The sequence below is a fragment of the Ceratotherium simum genome, chromosome 20, assembly GCF_057802395.1.
Source record: "Ceratotherium simum simum isolate JZ-2026a chromosome 20, ASM5780239v1, whole genome shotgun sequence".
NCBI lineage: Eukaryota > Metazoa > Chordata > Mammalia > Perissodactyla > Rhinocerotidae > Ceratotherium > Ceratotherium simum.
In genome coordinates this window covers 15,038,810-15,060,521 of record NC_141919.1, presented here as the reverse complement: position 1 = coordinate 15,060,521, position 21,712 = coordinate 15,038,810, and the positions used below count along the sequence as shown (strand labels likewise).

The following is a 21,712-nucleotide window of genomic DNA, read 5'->3' as shown; positions in this document are numbered from 1 at the left end:
GATTCTTTTTTATCTACTTTGCTTTTGTTCTTTCCAAATTTCTTTAATGAGCATTGAGAAAAACAACTTTAACTTTTTAAAGTTAGTGTGATTCATATACAAAGCACAGTCATGTAAGATGTGCATTAGTGCAATATAAAGAGTGAAGGTAAATAGAAACCACTGGACTCTGTTGCTTAGATACCCGTCTTCTAGTATCATCTATTTGGTGACACAGGATTACATGTTCTTCTCTGTGGTTCCAGTCGCTCTATTTAGTTATTCAGTGAGTAATATTTGTATATTAAATGTTGTAAATTCTATGTATTTGTTTTTAATTTTAAGAATCAATCTGTAGACCATGAAAAATATCATAGCTGGTGGAAATTAGGAGAGAGAAAAAAACATACATTCCTCATTTGACATTCTAGCAACTCATGAGATAATGTCTAAGAGTGTTAGGTAGAGAAAATATGGTACAGATAATGCCTAGAAACACTAAATAATAAGACAACTAAGAAAAGTTGAGATGCTCGGAGAAGCAGTAGTCTAGGTAGTTGATTTTGTTAAATTCTTCATTAGAGTTTAAAATGAACAAATCAAGAAATAGAGACAAATATATTCAAATTCTATTGTTTTGATGGGGACCAATAGAAGAACTAAAATCAGAAACACTTAAAAACAAAAAAGGCTGCTCCTGGGAGTTTGGGCTGGGGGTGGGCAGGGTTGGTTCTGCCCGTTTATTCATTGTAGTTCATTTTACCATATATTCCTACTGCATTTCTTATTATGACACAGCTTTTAAATTTATTATGTGGGTACACTTCTTTATAAATACTGGATATCAGGGAACTGTTAGGCATATTGTTAGGTAATGTGATTTTTTTTTCAATGAAATACTTGTAAAAACCTCTAAGTTATAAGATGTTGAACAAAGAAGGAATGTGTCAGCCAGTCTAACAATTAAGAGGAACGTCCCCCAAGCTTGCAGCACGTGTATAGGCTACAGACATCATCGTAGGCACAGAGAAGCATTATAGACATCGGGATTAAAAAAAAAGAGTACAAGGGCTATTTCCCCTGCTTTGAAGCTTTGCCACATCTGCTGGTCTCTGGGGGACTATATCTGTCACCTATGGACCTGAGGAGTCATTACCTCTTGCCCTTGATCACGGCATTCTGTGTCTGTGTCTTCAGCCTACAGGGGTCCCGGTGTTCCGTCGCCTGTGAGGACGGACGATACTTCAATGGCCAGGACTGTCTGCCCTGCCACCGCTTCTGCGCCACTTGTGCTGGTACCGTCTCCCTCCCGTCCTTTCGTTTATCGCTCTGGCTCTGGTTTGGCTTTTATGTGTTTTTAGCCATCTCTCCTGCAAACTCACTTGATATGTTTCTCCAGCATTGACTTTAAAAATACTTCTCTTCCTATAATCATGCATGTATTCACGTCAAAAGTCAGTCATCAGCATCCTGTTCTCATGGAGAAACTTAAATATCCCGGTGACATCTCCTCTTTCCAAAGAGATTTGATGTTTTGGGCAAATGGGTTCAATTTAAAATGGAAATGTTTTTTCCAAAGAATGTAAGATAAAGCACAGATGATAAATTATGACTCTTAAAATTACGACATATTAAGGCCATTTTCACAAACTACGCAAGGAGCAGCTCATTGTGCAACCTCTTCTGAGGTTTTGTTTCTGCTTCCTGCGTTCGTCTTGCTTTTCAGGGGCAGGCGCTGATGGGTGTATTAACTGCACGGAGGGCTACTTCATGGAGGATGGGCGATGCGTGCAGAGCTGTAGTATCAGCTATTACTTTGACCACTCGTCAGAGAATGGATACAAATCCTGCAAGAGGTAGGTGGAGCCGCCCCTTAAGCCCTAGCATTTGGTTACTGGGTTCCTTATTTGACTGCCTTCATAAATAATACGAAGCTTAGAATTATTAGTGATAAAGTAAGGTTCAAACACTTACCTAGGACACTGCCCTGCAGCCTTAACCCAGCTTGTCTTTGATATTTTTGTTTTTTTGCTTCAGGAGCACTTTAAAACCTTGAAAGTAATATTTCTCTTTCAAGAACATGCTATCCCCCCTTTAAAATCACACTGTCTACCTGCTAGGTTTTCTTTAATGTTGTCAAACTTAGCAATTATTGTAAGAAAAGATTTTTGTGTTATCTTCAAAGGGAGAGTTAAGTTTAAGACATTAAGAGGTTGATGGTGAACACATCTTTTCCTGTGCCTGATGTGTGAAAGGAGGATAAATTGTACATTTCCCCCTAGATGTGACGCCAGCTGTTTGACGTGCAGTGGTCCAGGGTTCAGGAACTGTACGAGCTGCCCCAGTGGGTATCTCTTAGACTTAGGAATGTGTCAGATGGGAGCCATCTGCAAGGACGGTGAGTACAGCTGCTCATTTTGATCTTCTGAGCTAAGTGTGCTCTTTCTACCTTCAGGTCTAACATATTTCCACTTAAAAAAGGAACTGTCGAGCGCGCGTCAGATAGGACGTGCCCGATATCTTGTTGGCATTCATTTATCTTGAATGTATGCCCTCAATGGGTTTTAGTTTTTGTTTTTTGGGGTATTTTTAATTGCAAGAAGAAATAAATCACGTATAGTCCTACTGGCCAAGACAGCGCCAGTTAAGTTTTCTTAATTAATAAACTTTGTTTTTTAAAACGTTAGAGTTCTAGATTAACAGCAAAATTGAGCAGAAAGTACAGCAAGTTCCTATATAATCCCCTGACCCCACACACTGGCACAGCCTCCTCCACTGTCAGCATCTAGCACCAGAATGGTACATTTGTTACAATCGATGAACCCACAGTGACACATCATTATCACCCACAGTCCATAGTGTACCTTAGTGTTCCCTCTTGGTGTTATATGTTTGTCCAAACCCATAGAATGTACAATGACACGTTATCGACCATTATAGTGTCATACAGAACAGTTTCACTGCCCTAAAAATTCTCTGTGCTTCGCCTGTCCATCCTTCCTCCCCATCCCCTGGAAAACAATAATTTTTTCTTTTCCGTAGATTTACCTTTTCCAGAATGTCATATACAGTCATGTGTCGCTTAACGATGGGGATACATTCTGAGAAATGCGTCATTAGGCGATTTCATCGTTGTGTAAACATCATCGAGTGTACTTACACAAACCTAGATAGTACATCCTACTTCACACCTAGGCTACATGGTACTAATTTTATGGGACCATGGTTGTCTGTGCGGTCCGTTGTTGACCAAAACATTGTTATGCGGTGCATGACTGTATTGGAATCATACAATATGTAGCCTTTTCCAGTTAGTTTTTGATGTATTTCTTTTCCAGTCTTTTGCGATATGTACTTTTTACCAAATTTTTTAAATACCATGTACATGGAATTCTGTATCCTGCTTTTTGCACTAAGCACTAGATATAAACATAATCCTATGTTTTTACAAAGTCTTCAGAAACTTCACTTTTAATAACAGTATAAAATTCATGTGGCGATGCCACAGTTTATTGCCACTCTATTATGTAGATTGTTTATAATTTTGATATGTAAATAACAATTAAGTGGTATCTGAATTAAGCCTGTGAGGCTAGGAAGTAATGATAGAACCAGGTATAGAATTTAAGACTCCTGAATGTTGGTCCATTTTTCTTTTCTTTGCACCAGAGATTCTTAACCAAAATGCCAGGACCCCACACCTTCCCAAAGATTGAATTGGTCTTGGGGAAAGCAGCCTGGGCTTGGGTGGTTTTAGAAGCTTCCTAAGTGCTCCTAATCTGCAGCCAGGTTTGGGACCCTCTACTACTCCATTCCCCCTGATAATTTGGCAAATGCCAAGTTCCCTTACTTCTCTAAACCTCAGTTCCCCCATCTGTAAAACAAATGAATTATTCCAACTGCAACATTTTGTGAACTTTGACTTGTATTATAATTCGTCCTAAAATTTGTGCCTACGTTTTCTGTAAACAATACATCTCAAAGATCTAGAAAGAAATTGTTTTGAACCATTGTTGTTCTAAACATCTTTGGATTGTTATAAAAATAGAGAAATAAAAAAGAAAGTGAGCATTTGGAACAGTTTTCCCAGACAAGATCATTCCCCTGGGTTTATTCTTTGTCTTCTTTTGAATGGCTCCTCTTCTAGAAATTTCACAAGAGGCAGAATAGTGATGTGGTTGGGAGAATGTGGATTCAGGAGTTAGAATGCTGTCATTCATATCTCATCTCCAGACCTTGTGCAGGTTATGAATTTCTCTGGGTCTCACTTCCCTCCTCTTTAAAAAATGAGGCGGATATTACTACTGACCTCACATGGTTATCTACAACTCACTATTAGGAATCTCAAAAAGAAGTGGGCACGCGATGGCACTGACAGAACATCATTTGTGGTCTCATTTCCACGGAGCGTCATAGGTGACTTTGCGTCTTCATAGCTTTTCTGATGTATGATGGGTCTGGCAGGGATGGGCAGACCCACTCAGGCTCTGTGTTCAAGGTTTTCTGGGCCAGGGCTGATTCTCACCACACAACACTGGGGTGAGAGGACTGGGTGATGGCACCCCCAGGACCATGGAAGTATCACTTTTTAGTTATCAGCAAGTGCTCTTCACCCTTACTTAAAAACAGGGTTCCCCTGTATCTGAATATGACCAGAATTTTCCTAAGTTGGTAACCTGAAAACGGAGGAAGATTTGTAAGTGACTGACCCAGGAAATCCACTGTGGCTTGAAATTTTCACCCATAGTACTTGGTACCGGGCTTTTCAAGGTTTGTGATGCTTTAACTGCTTTCCCTACACCATGGTAAGCATGGGATAAATTATGCCAAATGGCACTTTGGTAAAGGTGGAGTGTCAGGATGGTGGGCAAAAGTGGAAAAGGAGCCATAATTTGTGAGATGAGTCCATTTTCAGATGAGTTAAAGAAAAAGATCATTGATGGCTCACCAGGCTTTTCAAATCACATGGCAATTGCGTTTAGAGATGTGCTATTTATTCTTTCAGCTGTCGTATTTCAGTGATTCTAAGACATACTTTCTTTACATTTTAACATCTCTGAAATCAGATGCATCTTATAGTTCATGGCAGCTTAGAGCTGCTTTTGACCAGCAAGTTGATATGACATAGTTGTCATTGCCTGTGACTTCGTCACAGAGCCGTGTAGTCAACTGAGTTAGGCACATGGTTACCACTTCTTGTATTGAATTTAATTGCAGTTCAGCATAGCTTCAAAAATTTAACCTGTTGTTCACTGTTCAAAGAAAGAGTTATTGCATATACGGAGAAAGAAAACAGTATGTTTTATAAGTTTAACAAATCCTTTCAATAAGCATTAAATTAAAATTCTAATTGATAAGTGAATATTGTGTCACCGTTTAATAAGAAGCATTTTTTCCTTGATAGCACGTAAAAGAGTGGTGCATCGTAATCCAGTGTCTTGGATTCAATGAAATATAGTATAAATGACTATACTCTCTGCTCTAGATAATTCTAAAAATAAAACTTCCTTGCTTATATTATTGATTGCTAATTTATTCTTTTTCTAATCTTTTTTTCCTTCCATAAATGGATACCAATAACATTTACCATTGGACTACAATGTCTCTCCTTGAAAAACAATGCTGTTGACTGAAATCGCTTTGGGTGGACCCAATTTCCTCCTTGTTGACTGCTCCTGAATGATCTCTTCCAATCCCTCAATCTCCCTCTCTGGCCAATCAAAACCTTCTCCCGTGTGTGTCCATCATGCTGCTCACGTCCTCAACTCCCCCTCTCTCTTGCTGACTTCCTGGAAAAGCAACCGAAGAGTCCTGGGCCGAAGGAGGCTTCTGTATGCTAGTGAAAAAGAACAATCTGTGCCAACGGAAGGTTCTTCAACAACTTTGCTGCAAAACATGTACATTCCAAGGCTGAGCTGCCATCCTAGATGTCTTTGTTCCTGTAGACTTATAGATTACTCCATATTATTATTAAAAAGGAAAAAAAAAAAAAAAGCAAAAAAAAAGCAAGCCACCTCTCTCTTTCTTGCTCTTTTTTTCTCTCTCTCTCAAATTTGTGCAGGGAGATGGTGAACTGTTTTGTCAGAACTTAAATGGAAAAAAAAAAATAAACCTACAACAAGCCTACCTTTTATAACTGGGTGTTTAGTGCTAAACAGCCAGAACCACAGAGACAGTATTGTATGACCAAAGCATTTGATGCCAAAATTTGACGTTAAAGTAAAGATTTGATTTCCTGCCCTGGTTTTGAAGGTCCATTTTTTTTCCTTTTGCATTTACTTGCTTGTTTCCCCTTTGAGACGCCTAAAAATACCTTTCAAAAATATCACAAGAGCAGACATAGATCAAAGTGAAACAGAAAGCTCTTGCATCAGTCATTTTTCATGCTTAAGTCAGTCCACCGTTGGGGGAAATGGCAGAAAACTGGACCATTGGGCATTAAGATCATCCCGCAGAGTTGTGTTCAGTGTTGTTTGTCTTAGTTTCTCACAGTTGAACGTTGATACTTTCCACACACAATTTTCTTCATGCATTATGCGCTGGTTTTGGCATTATACCCACTTGATAAGTCTGCTCCACTGGTTTCATCAGATAGACTTGCTGCTAGTGGCTTTTCCATTGTAGATTGGGTTGTTTTTATTGTTTTTTTTTTTTTACACACAGGTAGTCAAATGGGATTGCTCTGCATAGTCAACTTGGTGATGGACAAGAGTGCAAAGTTACATAAAATAGCTGAGACTGATCCAGCTCCCCCAAAATCCAGAGTGTTCACTCTTTAGACCCTGCACAATCTCTTGGTGCTATCTAGCCATTATCCCCATAGCATTTTTTTAAAGGCCATCAGAAATTCCATTTGTGATGGGAAGCATTTTAGATATAATGCAGGAAATTTCTTCCTGGAGTCAAAAGTTTCTAAAAGGTCCTGTAGTTTTTAAAAAATGGAATTTATTTAAGTAATATTTAAGCTCGTGCCCAAGTTGCCCAGGCAACGTTTTTCAATGGTGCTTATTAGAAATTTTTTCATCTTGTCATTTTAAGAAAATAAAACTGGAAATTGAATATGAGCGGCATGATCGTACCCTCCTGGTTCTGTTATTTCCCCACTCCTCTGTCCCTCTGTAACTGTGCTATGTTATACCTGTCCACTGAATGTCATTGAGATGATCTGTTTTCTTGGAAGTATCTTCATTGGTTTTCTATGACTCCCTAAACACATCTTGGAATCTAGCAAACTGAATTATTTGAAAACTCTTTTGGATGGGTGGTCAGAAATAAGGAAGCCTGATAGATCTTTTTAGCAATTCTGAATTTCTCTGTTTAGAGGAGAATAGACTGATATCAAGTTTCTTCATTTTTCATATCAAAGCTCCATTGGTGACCTCATTTGCTTTGGGAGTGCCCAGCCATCTTGCAAGCTTTATGCTTCTGAGAGCCTCACTGCCAAGATGTCACTGTCCTCACAACTGAGAAGAGGAATGACATTAATATAGATTATTCTGGGAAGGAGCTGGGAAGTGGATGCTAAGGTCCCCATCCAAGTAACAAGCTAGTTAAAAGCCTACCTTGAAAATATTCATTCCTAGACATCAAAGTTAACACCCAACTCAAGGTGAATAATAAGTCAATAGTCTAATGACCCTCTTAATAGCACTGTAGTGATGCTGAGTCACATAATGATTCATAAGTAACTGGGGAATCAACTGATTTTGCTGAGTAATTTTCCTCTTCATAACACTGCAGGCCCTTCTGACCCAAAGAAAGCAGGTTAATCCTGGGTACAGCATGTGGAGTCTTAAATTGAAGGGCACAGTCTCTAAATGGACACATGTAAGCACGAGCCTAAACCAAGGTCAAGCAGATGGCGAAACCAGATTTGCCTGCAAAGAAATCCATTTAACTGAACCGGCCCATAATATTTGAGACACAAAGTTACTATGCTAGGAAACATAAAAATGTCTGTGTTCTTAGACAAATAACCAATAATCAGTATGACAGCCAGATTCATTGGGGTCCACCAATGTGTGTTCCGTTTCCCACTGACCATGCAGGCGCACATCGTGGAAATACTGGTTTAACTACTAGTGTGTTACTGCCTCGTTTATCTACAGAATATTATTAACTAGAACATAATGCTTTCAAAGTTTAAGTTAATGTTATATATTATGTATAAATATATATATTCATAATGAGATATATGTAATGGATAGTACAAAGTTTGGAGACTTAACAAATGCTCTAACCTTCTAGAGACAAAAGTCCTATCTTCTGTTTTGTTTTGTCTTTTATTTTTGATTAGTGATCCATTGTTAAATCCAAATCCACTTTTACTGAAAAATACTGTACATGTGTAAAATGTTCAGTTGTTTTTTTGTAAAATATAGTAGAATGGTTGTAATTGATACTGGCCAAAATCAATGTTATTCCATATTTTATTTTTTCTATTAAATTAACCTAAGTTCCTGTTTATTTGATCTGTTCATACCCATGGGTAAACATCTCTGAATGGGTGAGGTGATGAGAAACTTCTCTGTTTCCACATAGCAACTGAATATGAAGGAAAGGGTGGAGATGAATGAAGCATCTAAATAAAGATGGAAAAGAAAGGATGAGCAGAGATGGGAATTGAAAAGGAGGGAGAAAGTATCAGAACAATATGAGAAAGGAACAGGTTAGATTTGGTCATGGATGTACGTCAAATCTCGTTTTTAGAAAGCAGGTTGTGAAAAAAATCTATGAAAGTTTGGTGTAGTTTCCATCAAATTGTGCAGATGCAATCTCCAGTGTGAGGGCCATCTGGGCTCTTTCTCTTTTCCCCCAAGGCATGGACTCCTGCACTTTCACCAGTGGGTGTGTGGAGGAGTGGAGACCAAGGGACTGGGCACTGTTTGGTGGTGAGTGTGAAAGGCTGTGTAAAGAGAAGAGGCCTTGTTGGCTTTGCTGATATCCTGTGTAATATTGACAGTGGCTGTATCCCTGGATGCCGAGAAGATGACTTTGTCTAAAATAAATCTCTCTCTAGTCCATGCCACCAAGTAGGACTGAATAGTTAGCAGAAAAAGAGAACAATGGATTATAGATGTTTTTGAACGCTGCTTGAGTTGCAATCTCTAGCCTTGAAGGCTCAATGCCCTGCCCTCTAGGAAAAGAAATGGGAATTCAGCAAAAGCAACAAATAGAGTTAGAATTAGGTTTAAAGATCTGGGGATATAAAAGAGTGCAAGAGAGCATCTGCTATCATGAAGTCCTGTTACGGGGATGGGGAAGAAACTAATTTTGACTACTTACTATGTCCTGCACAATATGAGAATATAGAATATATACTACTGATGTAAAGATAGCCTCTCAATTCTCGTAAGAACTCTGGAGCAGAGGTACACGTATCATCCTCTGTTTACAAATGAGAAAGCGGAGGCATATAGACTTGAAATCAATTGATTGGGATTACATAATCCAACTCAGAATAATAAAAACAAAATTTAACAGTAAGAAAATTAATACCAAGTAGTGAATTCTAAATCTCGAATGGGACACTAAGTTGTTACGTTCAGACAGGCAGAAATTCCTTTGAATTGGACTGGTCAGGGCGAATTTCCTAGAGTGGGTGGAACCAGAATTGGGTTCTGGAGGATGGCTAAGGCTTTACTAAAGCAGATGGGACAAAAACGGGACAAACATTACCAGCGAACTTGCTGCATAAGGGATGTTCAGGGGAGCAGTGAATTGTTTTAATGGATTTAATCTAATTAGTCCATTGCTACAAAGGACAATGGGTCAACATTTATTTGAGGGATGAGTCAGGAAGAATCTACATTTTTACATTTTCCAGAAGACAAATACTGTGCCCATCCTCTTCAACTCCCACACCCATGGAAGACCTTGCTAATCATCAGTATCCATCTGTGGATTGATCAAAATTTTCTCACTTTCCAGTATCAGGGGCTTATCATCACACTGCTGATCTCTTCTATCAGTTTCATCGTATTCCACTCAACAATCTACCCTTCGTTTTAAGAAACTTGCAAACTGAGTACTTGGTAGAGAAGGGGAGGTGACTGTTGTAGTAACTACTAAGTTAAAATTTCTCAGTCAAGTGATCAAAACTTTAGGCACATCTGAGCCTGGAAATACTTAACACCTTATTCCTCTCATGTAGAAAGAATATCATGCAACTAAAATATTAGTAGGCATGCATTCTTACTTGCTTTCATATTGTCGTTCAGCTTCACACAAGGGACAATGACAGCAGCATGAGGAGTCTGGAGAAAATTGGAGGCAATTTTAAACTCTGGCCTGGCCAGTTCAACACCCCCTCCTTCCATCCTCTAATGCAACATGGCAGAGGGAGCACAGAGGCCAGCTGCAGTTTGACCTCACCTGCCCAAGCTGGGCCCTGGGCCCCAACTCAATATGTGTCTGTCTATGACACAAAATATAAACCTGCTTCTCTTCCCTGGTCGACGTCCATTTCCAAATGTTATTTTTGTTGCAAACTCATAAAATCTGAAGTTCTCAGCAGAATACTTTGGAGCCATTGACAAATTTAGCAGGGCATAGCCAAGATGGACTTAATTTCACTGTGGCTCCTTGGAGCTACTTGGCACCTAGAAATGGGTCTGTAATCCATATAATCATGTCTTCTCTCCATCATGAGAGGAGAAGATCTGGCCCAGAGTCAATTCTTGGGCAAGAAAGATGCAGTTAAGCAGCATCACTAAGTATCAGAGGGCCAGTCTGGGACCTGGGAGTGCCAGCAGCTCCTTCCTACTCAGTACCTGCAAGGGACTTAGAAGGATGTTTGACTGTCTTATTACTGAAGGATTTTCTTACAAGGTCTACTCTCTAAAGGGCAATTGTTTGGGGGCACTTTTTGCTTTTTCAGGGCCAGCTGTCAGGCAACAAAAGATATTTTGCATCCCCACTTCTAGAAATTTTCAGAAACATTCCCTGAGGCCTGAATTCTAAGATCTTTTTTCATTTTAGAAAAGAATACATTATTTTAAGAACACAATGTTTTAAGGCTGACAGAGTTTTACTAAAACGGCTTTATTTAATTTGGCCTACACAAAAATCAGAGGCCTATAGCGATTAACTTTCTGATGCAAGATTCACAGCTAGTAAGGGGTGTGGCTGGGATTCAAGCCCACAGCATCAACCTTCTGCACAACACTGCCTCCTTTTTAAGAGTGCCGGAGAAGAAACAAGTCCATATTACATTTGTTGCAAGGCAAGGGTAAGAGCCTTTTCCCAAGTGCAGATAGAAAGTGCACTGTATCCCTGGACTTGGCTTTTTCTCCTTATGAGCTCAAATTAATTGCTTTGAGTTCTTGTCATATACCAAGCTCTGAGGTCCTTCTTGCACTCTTCAAGCTTATAGTCTAAGGAGGGAAACAGACACAAAAACACATGGTTATAATATGAAGCTATTTAAGTGCCTTAAAAAAGGCATTAAAAATATTGTTGGGAATCCAGAGGAGCAAGCTCATTTTACCAATTAAGGTCCCATGCCCTTACACTACAAGCTTTCCAAGGGACACTGGAAACGTAGGACACTATGTATCCAGAAATACATAGTGTGAAACATTAAAAATAGTTACCTCTAAAATGTGCGAAATAACATGTTATTTTAATTAAATACAAAATGCAATATGTCAAACTAGTCAATTGCAACTCAACTCTTAAGGAATCGCATATAGTTAAATTTAATGTAGGATAAACGTGAATTTTAATATGTTTGATATGATGTGGGATGTACAAAGGTAGGAGAACCTAGGATCTCTTGGGATCTTAATATAACCCTGCAAAGGAGGGAGAAATTCACTATTCATGCTGGGGGCTGGGGGCACTATATTTATATGTATATTCCTAATCTCTTCCCTCAAGAATCACACCTGTAGATCCAAATAGCTACTGACATTTCCCTTCAGAAGTCTGTCATCTCAAAATTAACATGTCCAAAATAGACTTCAGTGTCCCCAGTCCCCTAAACATTATTACCACCAAATCTCTCCCTTCTCAATAAACGGCATTACAGTACCATCCATCCACCCAGCTGCTCAAACCCAAAACCTAGGATTCCTCTTTTTTCGCCCCTAAATCCAATCCATCAACAAGGTCCCATTAACCACACCTCCACAGTACATCTCTCAATGGTCTGCTACCCAGCCCAAGGCTGTAATCCTGGGTCAAAGCACCATCATCTCCATCCTGGACTGCAGGAACCTCCTAACTAGGCTCCCTACTTGTTTCCCCTCCTTTCTCTTTTCTCTTTTTTCTCTTGTCCCCCATCCATTCTCCACAGATAGCAGAGTGCTATTACAAATACAAAATCAGATTTCGTCCCCTAATCCCTACTCACTCAGAATAAAAGCTGAACTCCTTACCTGAGATCTTTCTCATCTCTTCTCATGCCTCCTTCCCCATTGCTCATCATGTTCTAGTTACACCAAATTTCTCTTTGTTCTTCAAACAAAACTAGCTTGTTTGTGCATCAAGACCCCTGCTCTTCACACATAGCTAGTTTCTGCTCCTCCTACAGGTCTTAGTTCAAAAATAGCTTCCTCAGAAAGCAGCTCACTCCACCCTTCACCCCACACCTGACCACCTATTTTGGTCCTTCGTAGCACTTATCACAACATGACATTCTATGGTTCATTTACTTGTTTATCGTCAGTCTCTCCCACTGGAACGTCAGCACCATGAGAGCTGGTGTTTTGTCCATCCTGTTCACAGCTCTGTCTTATATGTCTAACACAGTGCCTTGCTTAATAAATATTTGTGGGATGAACGAATAAAAAGATTTCAGAGAGAAATGGAATTTGACCTGAGTCTTGAAGGATGAGCAGGAATTTGTGAATCAAAGATGGCGAGGATGTTTAAGAAGAATATGTGAGACAGAACAGGTACAAAGACACAACACCCTCAAAGGGCTTGTGGACTGTGATGGCAGCAAGTGGGCAGCATCGGCAGCTGGAGGGAGGGGATGAAAAGACCACTGAGGCCAACTTGTAAAGGGCCTTGGATGGGCTGTTGCCCTTCCTCCACCTCCTTGTCACCAGAGTCATCAACCCTCTTTTCAGAGAGGCTAATTGGCTTACTCAAGGACCCCATCAAGTCAACTCGTGGCTTCCGGCCAACATATTCAGGAAGCATTCATTCAGACAGGACGCTGAGGAGGCTGTATTTGCTTCAGTCCCCAGGGGATTGATGGCCACATTGAGCCAGCTAAATGAAAGGACAGGGTACTAAGCAGAGCTGAGCTGTCAGGTGAGCTCACATGAGAGGAGGCAGCCCAGAGCCCCTCTTCACTGTGACGTCCATGGCCAGAGCAACAAACAGGCAAGAACTATTGGCAAGACTAGACTTGGGGACAAGAGCCTGCTGAGAATCTTCTTTTCCTTCTAAGAGAAAACCCTTTGCCCTCTAAACTGTCATTACCAGAGAGGAGCAAATGGAAAGCAAGTATGTGCTAGTACTTCCCTTCCCTAACAGTGAGAACAATGATAATAATAATAACTCCCATATACAGAGTAGTTCCTGTGTGCTAAGCATTGTGCTAAATACTTTATATGGGTTATTTCATTCAATAGTCTCAATAGACTGATTTTATCCTCTTTTTAAAGGAAGCAGATAAGGTAAATACCTAAGGTACCCCAGTGGTAAATGAAAGACCTGGGATTAATTTAAACCCAGACAATCTGATATCAGAGTCTCCAGAAGGAGAAATACAAGAGATAAGGAAGATGTCTGTCAAAACAACCTTCAGGCCATGACCACCGAGCTTGCATCAAGATTACATATTTTAGCTGGCGGTGTCTGGCCCAGGATCCATGTTGTCTCTTGTGAATAGAGCAACCCCCCACCCAGGACTGCACACTATGGCCACACAGCGCTTTGTGTGACCAGCCAGGAGTAGATATCAATATAATCACGAGAATTAGTAGTGACCAATGGGCCATGTGGGCAAAAGAAATCAGAATGGACCCAAGGGAAATGAGGCAGTAGCTGTTAAGAAATGAGAAGGTGATGCCTCCTTTCATGCTAATTTTTCTTTGTCTGGGAAGCCATTTGCATTCTCTAGCTCCCGGTGAAATGAGGAAGAAATAGAATGGAGATACGGGCAACACGGAGAAACATTATGATGCTGACATCATCATATAATATAAATTCTGTGAGCTCCTTTGACAAATCTGGTAAGACATAAATTCTTTCCAGGTGGTATTAAACAGGATTTTCTTGCCACCTGAATCATAGCTATTACAATATAATAAAAGCTAAACTATCGAGAAAATACAGTGCTTTTTACTATGTATAGGAATGTGATTTTTAATTGTGTCATGAGAAGAGCCACAAATCTGAGAGAAACCAGGAGTCATCTTGGCCATATTCTCTCCCACTCCCACATCTGATCCGTCAGCAAGTCAAGACAATTCTACCTCCAAAATATATCTAAGATCCAATTTCTGTTCTTCACCTCTACTGCCCCTGTCCTAGTCCACACCACCCTGGGTGAGGCTACTCCCCACATTAGCTGTTGCAACACCTCCTAACTAGCCTCACTGAACACACTTGTGTCCACACTCCACATGTCCTCACCTTCTTCCTCTAATCCAGTCTACACAGCGGTCAGAAGGCTCTTTTTAAAAATTCAAAGCTAATATGAGACTCTACCGTTTAAAGCCCTCCTGTGGCTTCCCATTTATCCTAGGATAAAGTCAAAATTCCTTTCAATGGCCATCACAGCCATAGTCAATCTGACCCACCCCAATCTCTCTAAATTCATCTCAGGCCATTCTCTCCCTCTCTTCATATTTTCCAGCCACACTGACTTTCCCTGATTCCTCTATTCAGCTTTGTGCCTTGGAACTTTCCCACATGCCATCCCTCAACTTCAATGCTAGCCCATCTCTAATCCTCTACACCTGGCTAACACTTACTTGTTATCTGGGCCTCAGTTTAAATGGCACTTCTTCATTTCCTGATCCTTCTAGACAAGGTTAGATCTTTTTCTTTTGGTGAGGAAGATTAGCCCTGAGCCAACATCCGTTGCCAATCCTCCTCTCTTTGCTGAGGAAGATTGGCCCTGGGCTAACACTCGTGCCCATCTTCCTCTACTTTGTATATGGGATGCCTGCCACAGCTTAATAAGCAGTGGGTAGGTCTGCGCCTGGGATATGAACCTGCAAACCCTGGGCCACCAAAGCGGAGTGTGCGCACTTAACCACTACGCCACAGGGCTGGCCCCAAGGTTAGATCTTTTTATTATGAGCTCTCATGGAAGCCTCTATTTTTCCTTCATACCAATTATATTATAAATATTTAGTTAATTGTAGGAGTATTTGTTTGATGCAATTCTCACCACAAAGTTTGTTCCATGGGGGACAGCTAAATGCCTTATATCTCATGAATCTAGCAAAATGTCTCTCATAGAGTAGGTACTCGATAACTCTTGGATCAATAGATGAATAAGTCAAAGAATGAATAATTAAGTGAATAATTGAGTAAATGACAGGGAGGAAATAACCCTGGCCCAGACTCTGGGACAACTAAGGCCTGAGGGGCAGGCTTCTAATTAAACACATATCTGGGCCCACGTAATCGTCTCCAAATACCTCAGAAGGTGGGCACTATCTTTGTGCTCTCACTCTACGGGACTCTGGAGCACCAGTATCTCCCAGAAAGGAGCTTTTACATGTGTCTGGTGCCCTGATTTTTGTAGCTGCAGCCCAAGGGACGCCCCTTGATCGGCTAGCTCTGGTGGCTAGCAGGGCTTGCATTCTTGGGTCACATGGGACTATAACAAATAGCGAGACATTTCTTAGCAGGCTACCACCCCCAGGGCACCTGTGCAGAGAGCAGACTGAAACACATCCCCAGTCTTTCTGTGAAAGAAGCCTATACATTTGCTTGGAGCTTCGACCTGAGGAGCAGGCTTCTGGTATGGCACACACCTAGGGACCTACCTAGATGCACTCCTGGGACAGAGGCTGGTGGATGTCATCTTCTTGCTCTCCGGCTGCCTCACTCCAAGTGGCCCGTATTTCCCAGAAAGGAACTTATATACTATCTGGCATCCTGATTTTTTGTGACTACCACCCAAGGGACACGTCTAGATTGCCTGGCTCTGGTAGCCAGTGGGACTTATGCCTATAGTCCCACAGGACTGTATATATTTGCATACTTCAAAAGCTGCTGCCTAAGGGTCTAGCTTCCAATCAGCCTGAATCTAGCTGCTGTCTGAGATCCTCCCCTTTGGGACACTGACAGGTCTTGGTGTGCCCTCAACTGCTGGGATCCACTTAAAAATAAAATAGGCTGCTTGGACAATCACAGAGGTTTGAGAGACAACCAAGAGTGAGGGCAGGGTTGAACGATAAGTTTCATCTCCTACACAAAGTCACTCCTTCGAAACTAGGAGAGGTGGCTGTATTATCTTATGCATAGAAACCAACACAGGGAGTCAAGGAAAATGAAAAAATGGAGGAAATATGTTCCAAATGAAAGAACAAGATCAAACCTCAGAAAAAGTCCTTAATGAAATGGAGATAAGTTTACCTGATAAAGAGTTAACATAATGGTCATAAATATGTTCACCAAACTTGGGAAAAGAATGGATGAACACAACGAGAACTTCAACAAAGAGACAGAAAATATAAGAGAGTACCAAATAGAAGTCACAGAGTGAAGAATACTATAGCTAAACTAAAAAATACACCAAAAGGGTTCAACAGCAGACTAGGTGAAGCGGAAGAAAGGGTCAGTGAACTCAAAGACAAAGCAGGGGAACTCACCCAATTAGAGAAGCAAAAAGAAGAAAGAATGCAAAAAGTGAAGATAGCTTAAGGACCTTATGAGACAGCATCAAGCAGACCAAAATTCACATTATAGAGGTCCCAAAATAAGAAGAGAGGGAGAAAGGGGCAGAGAACTTACCTGAAGAATAATGATTGAAAAATTCCCTAACTTGGGGAAGGAAACAGACATCCAGATCCAGGAAGCCCACAGAATTCCAAACAACATGAACCCAAAGAGACCCACACCAAGACACATTACAATTAACAGGTCAAAAGTTAAAGACAAGGAGAGAATCTTAAAAGCAGCAAGAGAAAAATAACTTGTTATGTACAATAGAACCCCCATAAGACTATCAGCAGATCTTTTAGCATAAACTTTCCCGCCAGAAGGGAGTGAAATGAAATATTTAAAATGCTGAAAGAAAAAATTTTCAACCAAGAATACCCTACCTGGCAAAGTTGTCATTCAGAATTGAAGGAGAGATAAAGAGTTTTCCAGACAAACAAAAGCTAAAGATGTTCATCACCACTAGACTAGCCTTATAAGAAATGTTAAAAGGACTTCTTTAAGCTGAAAAGAAATGGTGTTAATTAGTAACAGGAAAACCTATGAAAGTATAAATCTCACTGGTAAAGAGAAAAATATAGTAAAATTTAGAATAATCTAATGTTGTAAAGACAGTGAATTAATCACTTATAAAGCTAGTATGAAGGTTAAAAGACAAAAGAAGTAAAAATAGGTATAACTAAATAACTTGTTAAGGGATACACAAGATAAAAGATATAAATTGTGACATCAAAAATGTAAAATTGTAGGGGGGAGTAAAAATATAGAGGTTTAGAATGTATTCAAATGTAAGTTGTTATCAACTTAAAATAGGCTACTATAAATATAAGTTGTTATAGGTAAGCCTCATGATAACCACAAAGCAAAAACCTATAGTAGATACAGAAAAGATAAAAAGAAAGGAATCTAAGAATACCACTACAGAAAATCATAAAATCACAAAGGAAGAGACCAAGGGAAAAAGAAAGAAATGGAGGAACTTCAGGGGCCCGTCCAGTGGTGTAGCAGTTAAGTTCGTGTGCTCCACATCAGTGGCCCGGGGTTCACAGGTTCAGATCCCGGGTGCGGACCTACTCATCACTCATCAAGCCATGCTGTGGCAGGCGTCCCACATATAAAGTAGAGGAAGATGGGCACAGATGTTAGCCCAGGGCCAATCTTCCTCAGCAAAAAGAGGAGGATTGGCAACAGATGTTAGCTCAGGGCTAATCTTCCTCAAAGAAAAAAAGAATTAAAAAAAAATTTAGGGCCAGCCCTGTGGTTTGGTGGTTAGGTGCACGTGCTCTGCTACTGGCAGTCTGGGTTCGGATCCCAGGTGTGCACCAATGCACTGCTTGTCCAGCCATGCTGAGGCTGCGTCCCACATACAGCAACTAGAAGGATGTGCAATTATGACATATAGCTATCTACTGGGGCTTTGGGGAAAAAAAAGGAGGAGGATTGGCAAGAGATGTTAGCTCAGAGCTGGTCTTTCTCAGCAAAAAGAGAGGAGGATTAGCACGGATGTTAGCTCAGGGCTGATCTTCCTCACACACACACACACACACACAAATTAAAAAATAAAGAAAGAAATGGAGGAACTACAAAAGATCCAGAGAATAATTAACAAAATGGCAATAAGTACATACCTATCAAAAATCACTTTAAATGTATATGGACTAAATTCTTCAATCAAAAGACATAGAGTGACTGAATGGATAAATAAAAAAGACCCATCTATCTGCTGCCTACATGAAACTCACTTCAGATTTAAGGACACACATGAACTGAAAGTGAAGGCACGTAAATGGAAACCAAGAGAAAGCTGTGATAGCTTTACTTATATCAGACAAAATAGACTTTAAAACGAAAACAGTAATAAGAGACAAAGAAGGCCATTACATAATGATAAATGGGTCAATCTAACAAGAGGATGTAATATTTGCAAATATTTATGCACCCAACAAAGCAAATATTAACAGACCTAAAGAAAGAAACAGACAGCAATACAATAATAGTAGGGGACTTTAATACTCCACTTACATCAATGGATAGATCATCTAGGCAGAAAATCAATAAGGAAACAACCTTACATGACGTGTTAGACCAGATGGACTTCACAGACATACAGAACATTCCATCTAAAAACAACAGAATACACATTTTTCTCAAGTGCACATGGTGCATAGTCTAGGACAGATCATATGTTATGCCACAAAACAAGTCTTAATAAAGATTGAAATCATATCAACCATCTTTTCCAAACACAATGGTGTAAAATTAGAAATCATTTACAAGAAGAAAAGTGGAAAATTCACAAATATGTGGAGATTAAACAACATTCTACTGAACAACCAATGGATCAAAGAAGAAATCATAGGAGAAATCAAAAATACCTTGAGAGAAATGAAAATGGAAACACAACATACCAAAACTTATGGGATGCAGCAAAAGAAGTTCCAAGAGGGAAGTTCACAGCAACAAATACCTACACCAAGAAAGAAGAAAAATCTCAAATAAACAACCTAACTTTACATCTAAAGGAACCAGAAAAAGAAAAAATGTAGCCCAAAGTTAGCAGAAGGAAGAAAATAAAAATCAGAGCACAAATAAATGAACTAGAGACTAAAAATACGATAGAAAAGATCAATAAAACTGACAGCTGGTTCTTTAAAAAGATAAACAAAATTGACAAACCTTTAGCTAGACTTATCAAGAAACAAAGAGGACTCAAATACATAAAATCAGAAATGAGAGAGGAAACATTACAACCGATACCACAGAAAAACAAGGATCATGAGAGACTACTATGAACAATTATATGCCAACAGATTGGATAATCTAGAAGAAATGGATAAATTCCTAGGAATATACAACCTACCATGACTGAATTATGAAGAAATAGAAAATCTGAACAGATTGATTACTAGTAAAGAGATTGAATCAGTAATCAAAACCTCCCCACAAAGAAAACTCCAGGATCAGATGGCTTCACTGGTGAATTCTTCCAAACATTTAAAGAAGAATTAATACTAATCCTTCTCAAACTCTTCCAAAAAACAGAAGAGGAGGGAGTACTTCCAAACTCATTTTATGAGGCTAGCATTACCCTGATACCAAAACCAGACAAGGACACCTTAAGAATATAAAATTACACACCAATATCCCTGATGAATATTAATGCAATATTAGCAAACCAAATTCAACAATACATTAAAAGGATGATACATCATGGTCAAGTGGGATTTATACCAGGGATACAAGGATGGTTCAACATCCACAAATCAATCAATGTGATACACTACATTAACAAAATGATCAAAATCATATGATCATCTCAATAGATACAGAAAAAAACATTTGACAAAATTCAACATCCATTTATGCTAAAAAGTCTCAACAAAATGGGTATAGAGGGAATGTACCTCAACATGATAAAGTCCATATATGACAAGCCCACAGCTAACATCATACACAATGGTGAAAAGCCGAAAGCTTTTCCTCTAAGATTGGGAACAAAACAAGAATTCCCACTGTTGCCAGTTTTAGTCAACATAGTATTGGAAGTCCTAACCAGAGCAATTAGGCAAGAAAAATAAATAAAAGGCATCCAAATTGGAAAGGAAGAAGTAAAACTGTCACATTTGCAGATGACATGATTTTATATATATAGAAAACCCAAAAGACTCCACCAAAAAGGTGTTAGAATAAATGAATTCAGTAAAGTTGCATGATACAAAATCAATATACAAAAATCTGTTGCATTTCTATACACTAATAATTAACTATCAGGAAAAGAAATTAAGAAAACAATTCAATTTAAAAATGTATCAAAAAGAATAAAATACCTAGGAATAAATTTAACCAAGGAGGTGAAAGACATGTACACTGAAAACTATAAGACATTGATGAAAGAAATTGAAGAAGAAACAAATAAATGGAAAGATATTCCATGCTCATGGATTAGAAGAATATTGTTCAAATATCCATACTACCCAAAGCAACCTACAGGTTCAGTGCAATCCCTAGCAAAATTCCAATTGCATTTGCCACAGAAATAGAACAAAAAAATCCTAAAATTTGTATGGAACCACAAAAACCCCCAAATGGCCAAAGCAATCTTCAGAAAAACAAGCTGAATACCAGTCCTTGGCTGGCCATTAACCAGCAGAGCTGAGGCAAGTTAGCACTTTAGATCAAAGAGATAACTAACGATCAAGTTAGCACTTTAGATCAAAGAGATAACTAACGATCAATGGAACAGAATAGAGAGCCCCAAAATAAACCAACAGATGTGTGGTCAATTAATTTATGACAAAGGAGCCAAGAATATACAATGCAGAAAGGAAAAACTCGTCAATAAATGGTGTTGGGAAAACTGGACAGCCACAAACAAAAGAATGAAACTGGACCACTATCTTACACCCTACACAAAAACTAAGTGAAAAAGGATTAAAGAGTTGAATGAAGACCTGGAGCCATAAAATTCCTAGAAGAAAACATAGGCAGTAAGCTCCTTGACACAGGTCTTGGTGGTGATTTTTTAAATCTGACACCAAAAGCAAAGGTAACAAAAGTGAAAATAAATAAGTGGGACTATATCAAACTAAAAAGCTTCTGCACAGTAAAGGAAACCATCAACAGAATGAAAAGGTAACCTACCAAATGGGAGAAAATATTTGCAAATCATATATCTGATAAAGGATTAATATCCAAAAAAATATAAAGACCTCATACAATTCAATGGCAAAAAAACCAAAACAAAAATCCAATTAAAAAATGAGAGAAGATCTGAATAGACATTTTTCCAAAGAAGACATACAGATGGCCAACAGGTATATGAAGAGGTGCTCAACATCACTAATCATCAGAGATATGCAAATCAAAACCTTAATGA

The 21,712-nt window shown here is 39.3% G+C and overlaps 1 protein-coding gene across 5 annotated transcripts in view; it reads left to right on the top strand.

Moving 5' to 3' along the window:
- Positions 1-21,712, top strand: part of PCSK5 (proprotein convertase subtilisin/kexin type 5) — a 442,283-nt gene that overhangs the window by 269,959 nt on the left and 150,612 nt on the right. For 4 of the 5 annotated variants that reach the window (XM_087444465.1, XM_014794699.2, XM_087444466.1 and 1 more), the window contains exons 18-20: positions 1,177-1,274; positions 1,706-1,835; positions 2,262-2,377. In XM_087444465.1, coding sequence (XP_087300591.1) covers positions 1,177-1,274; positions 1,706-1,835; positions 2,262-2,377 — 344 coding nt within the window. Of the gene's footprint in view, positions 1-1,176; positions 1,275-1,705; positions 1,836-2,261; positions 2,378-5,777; positions 8,446-21,712 lie in introns of those variants that run through there. The other variant, XM_004439631.3, reaches the window with a different exon arrangement.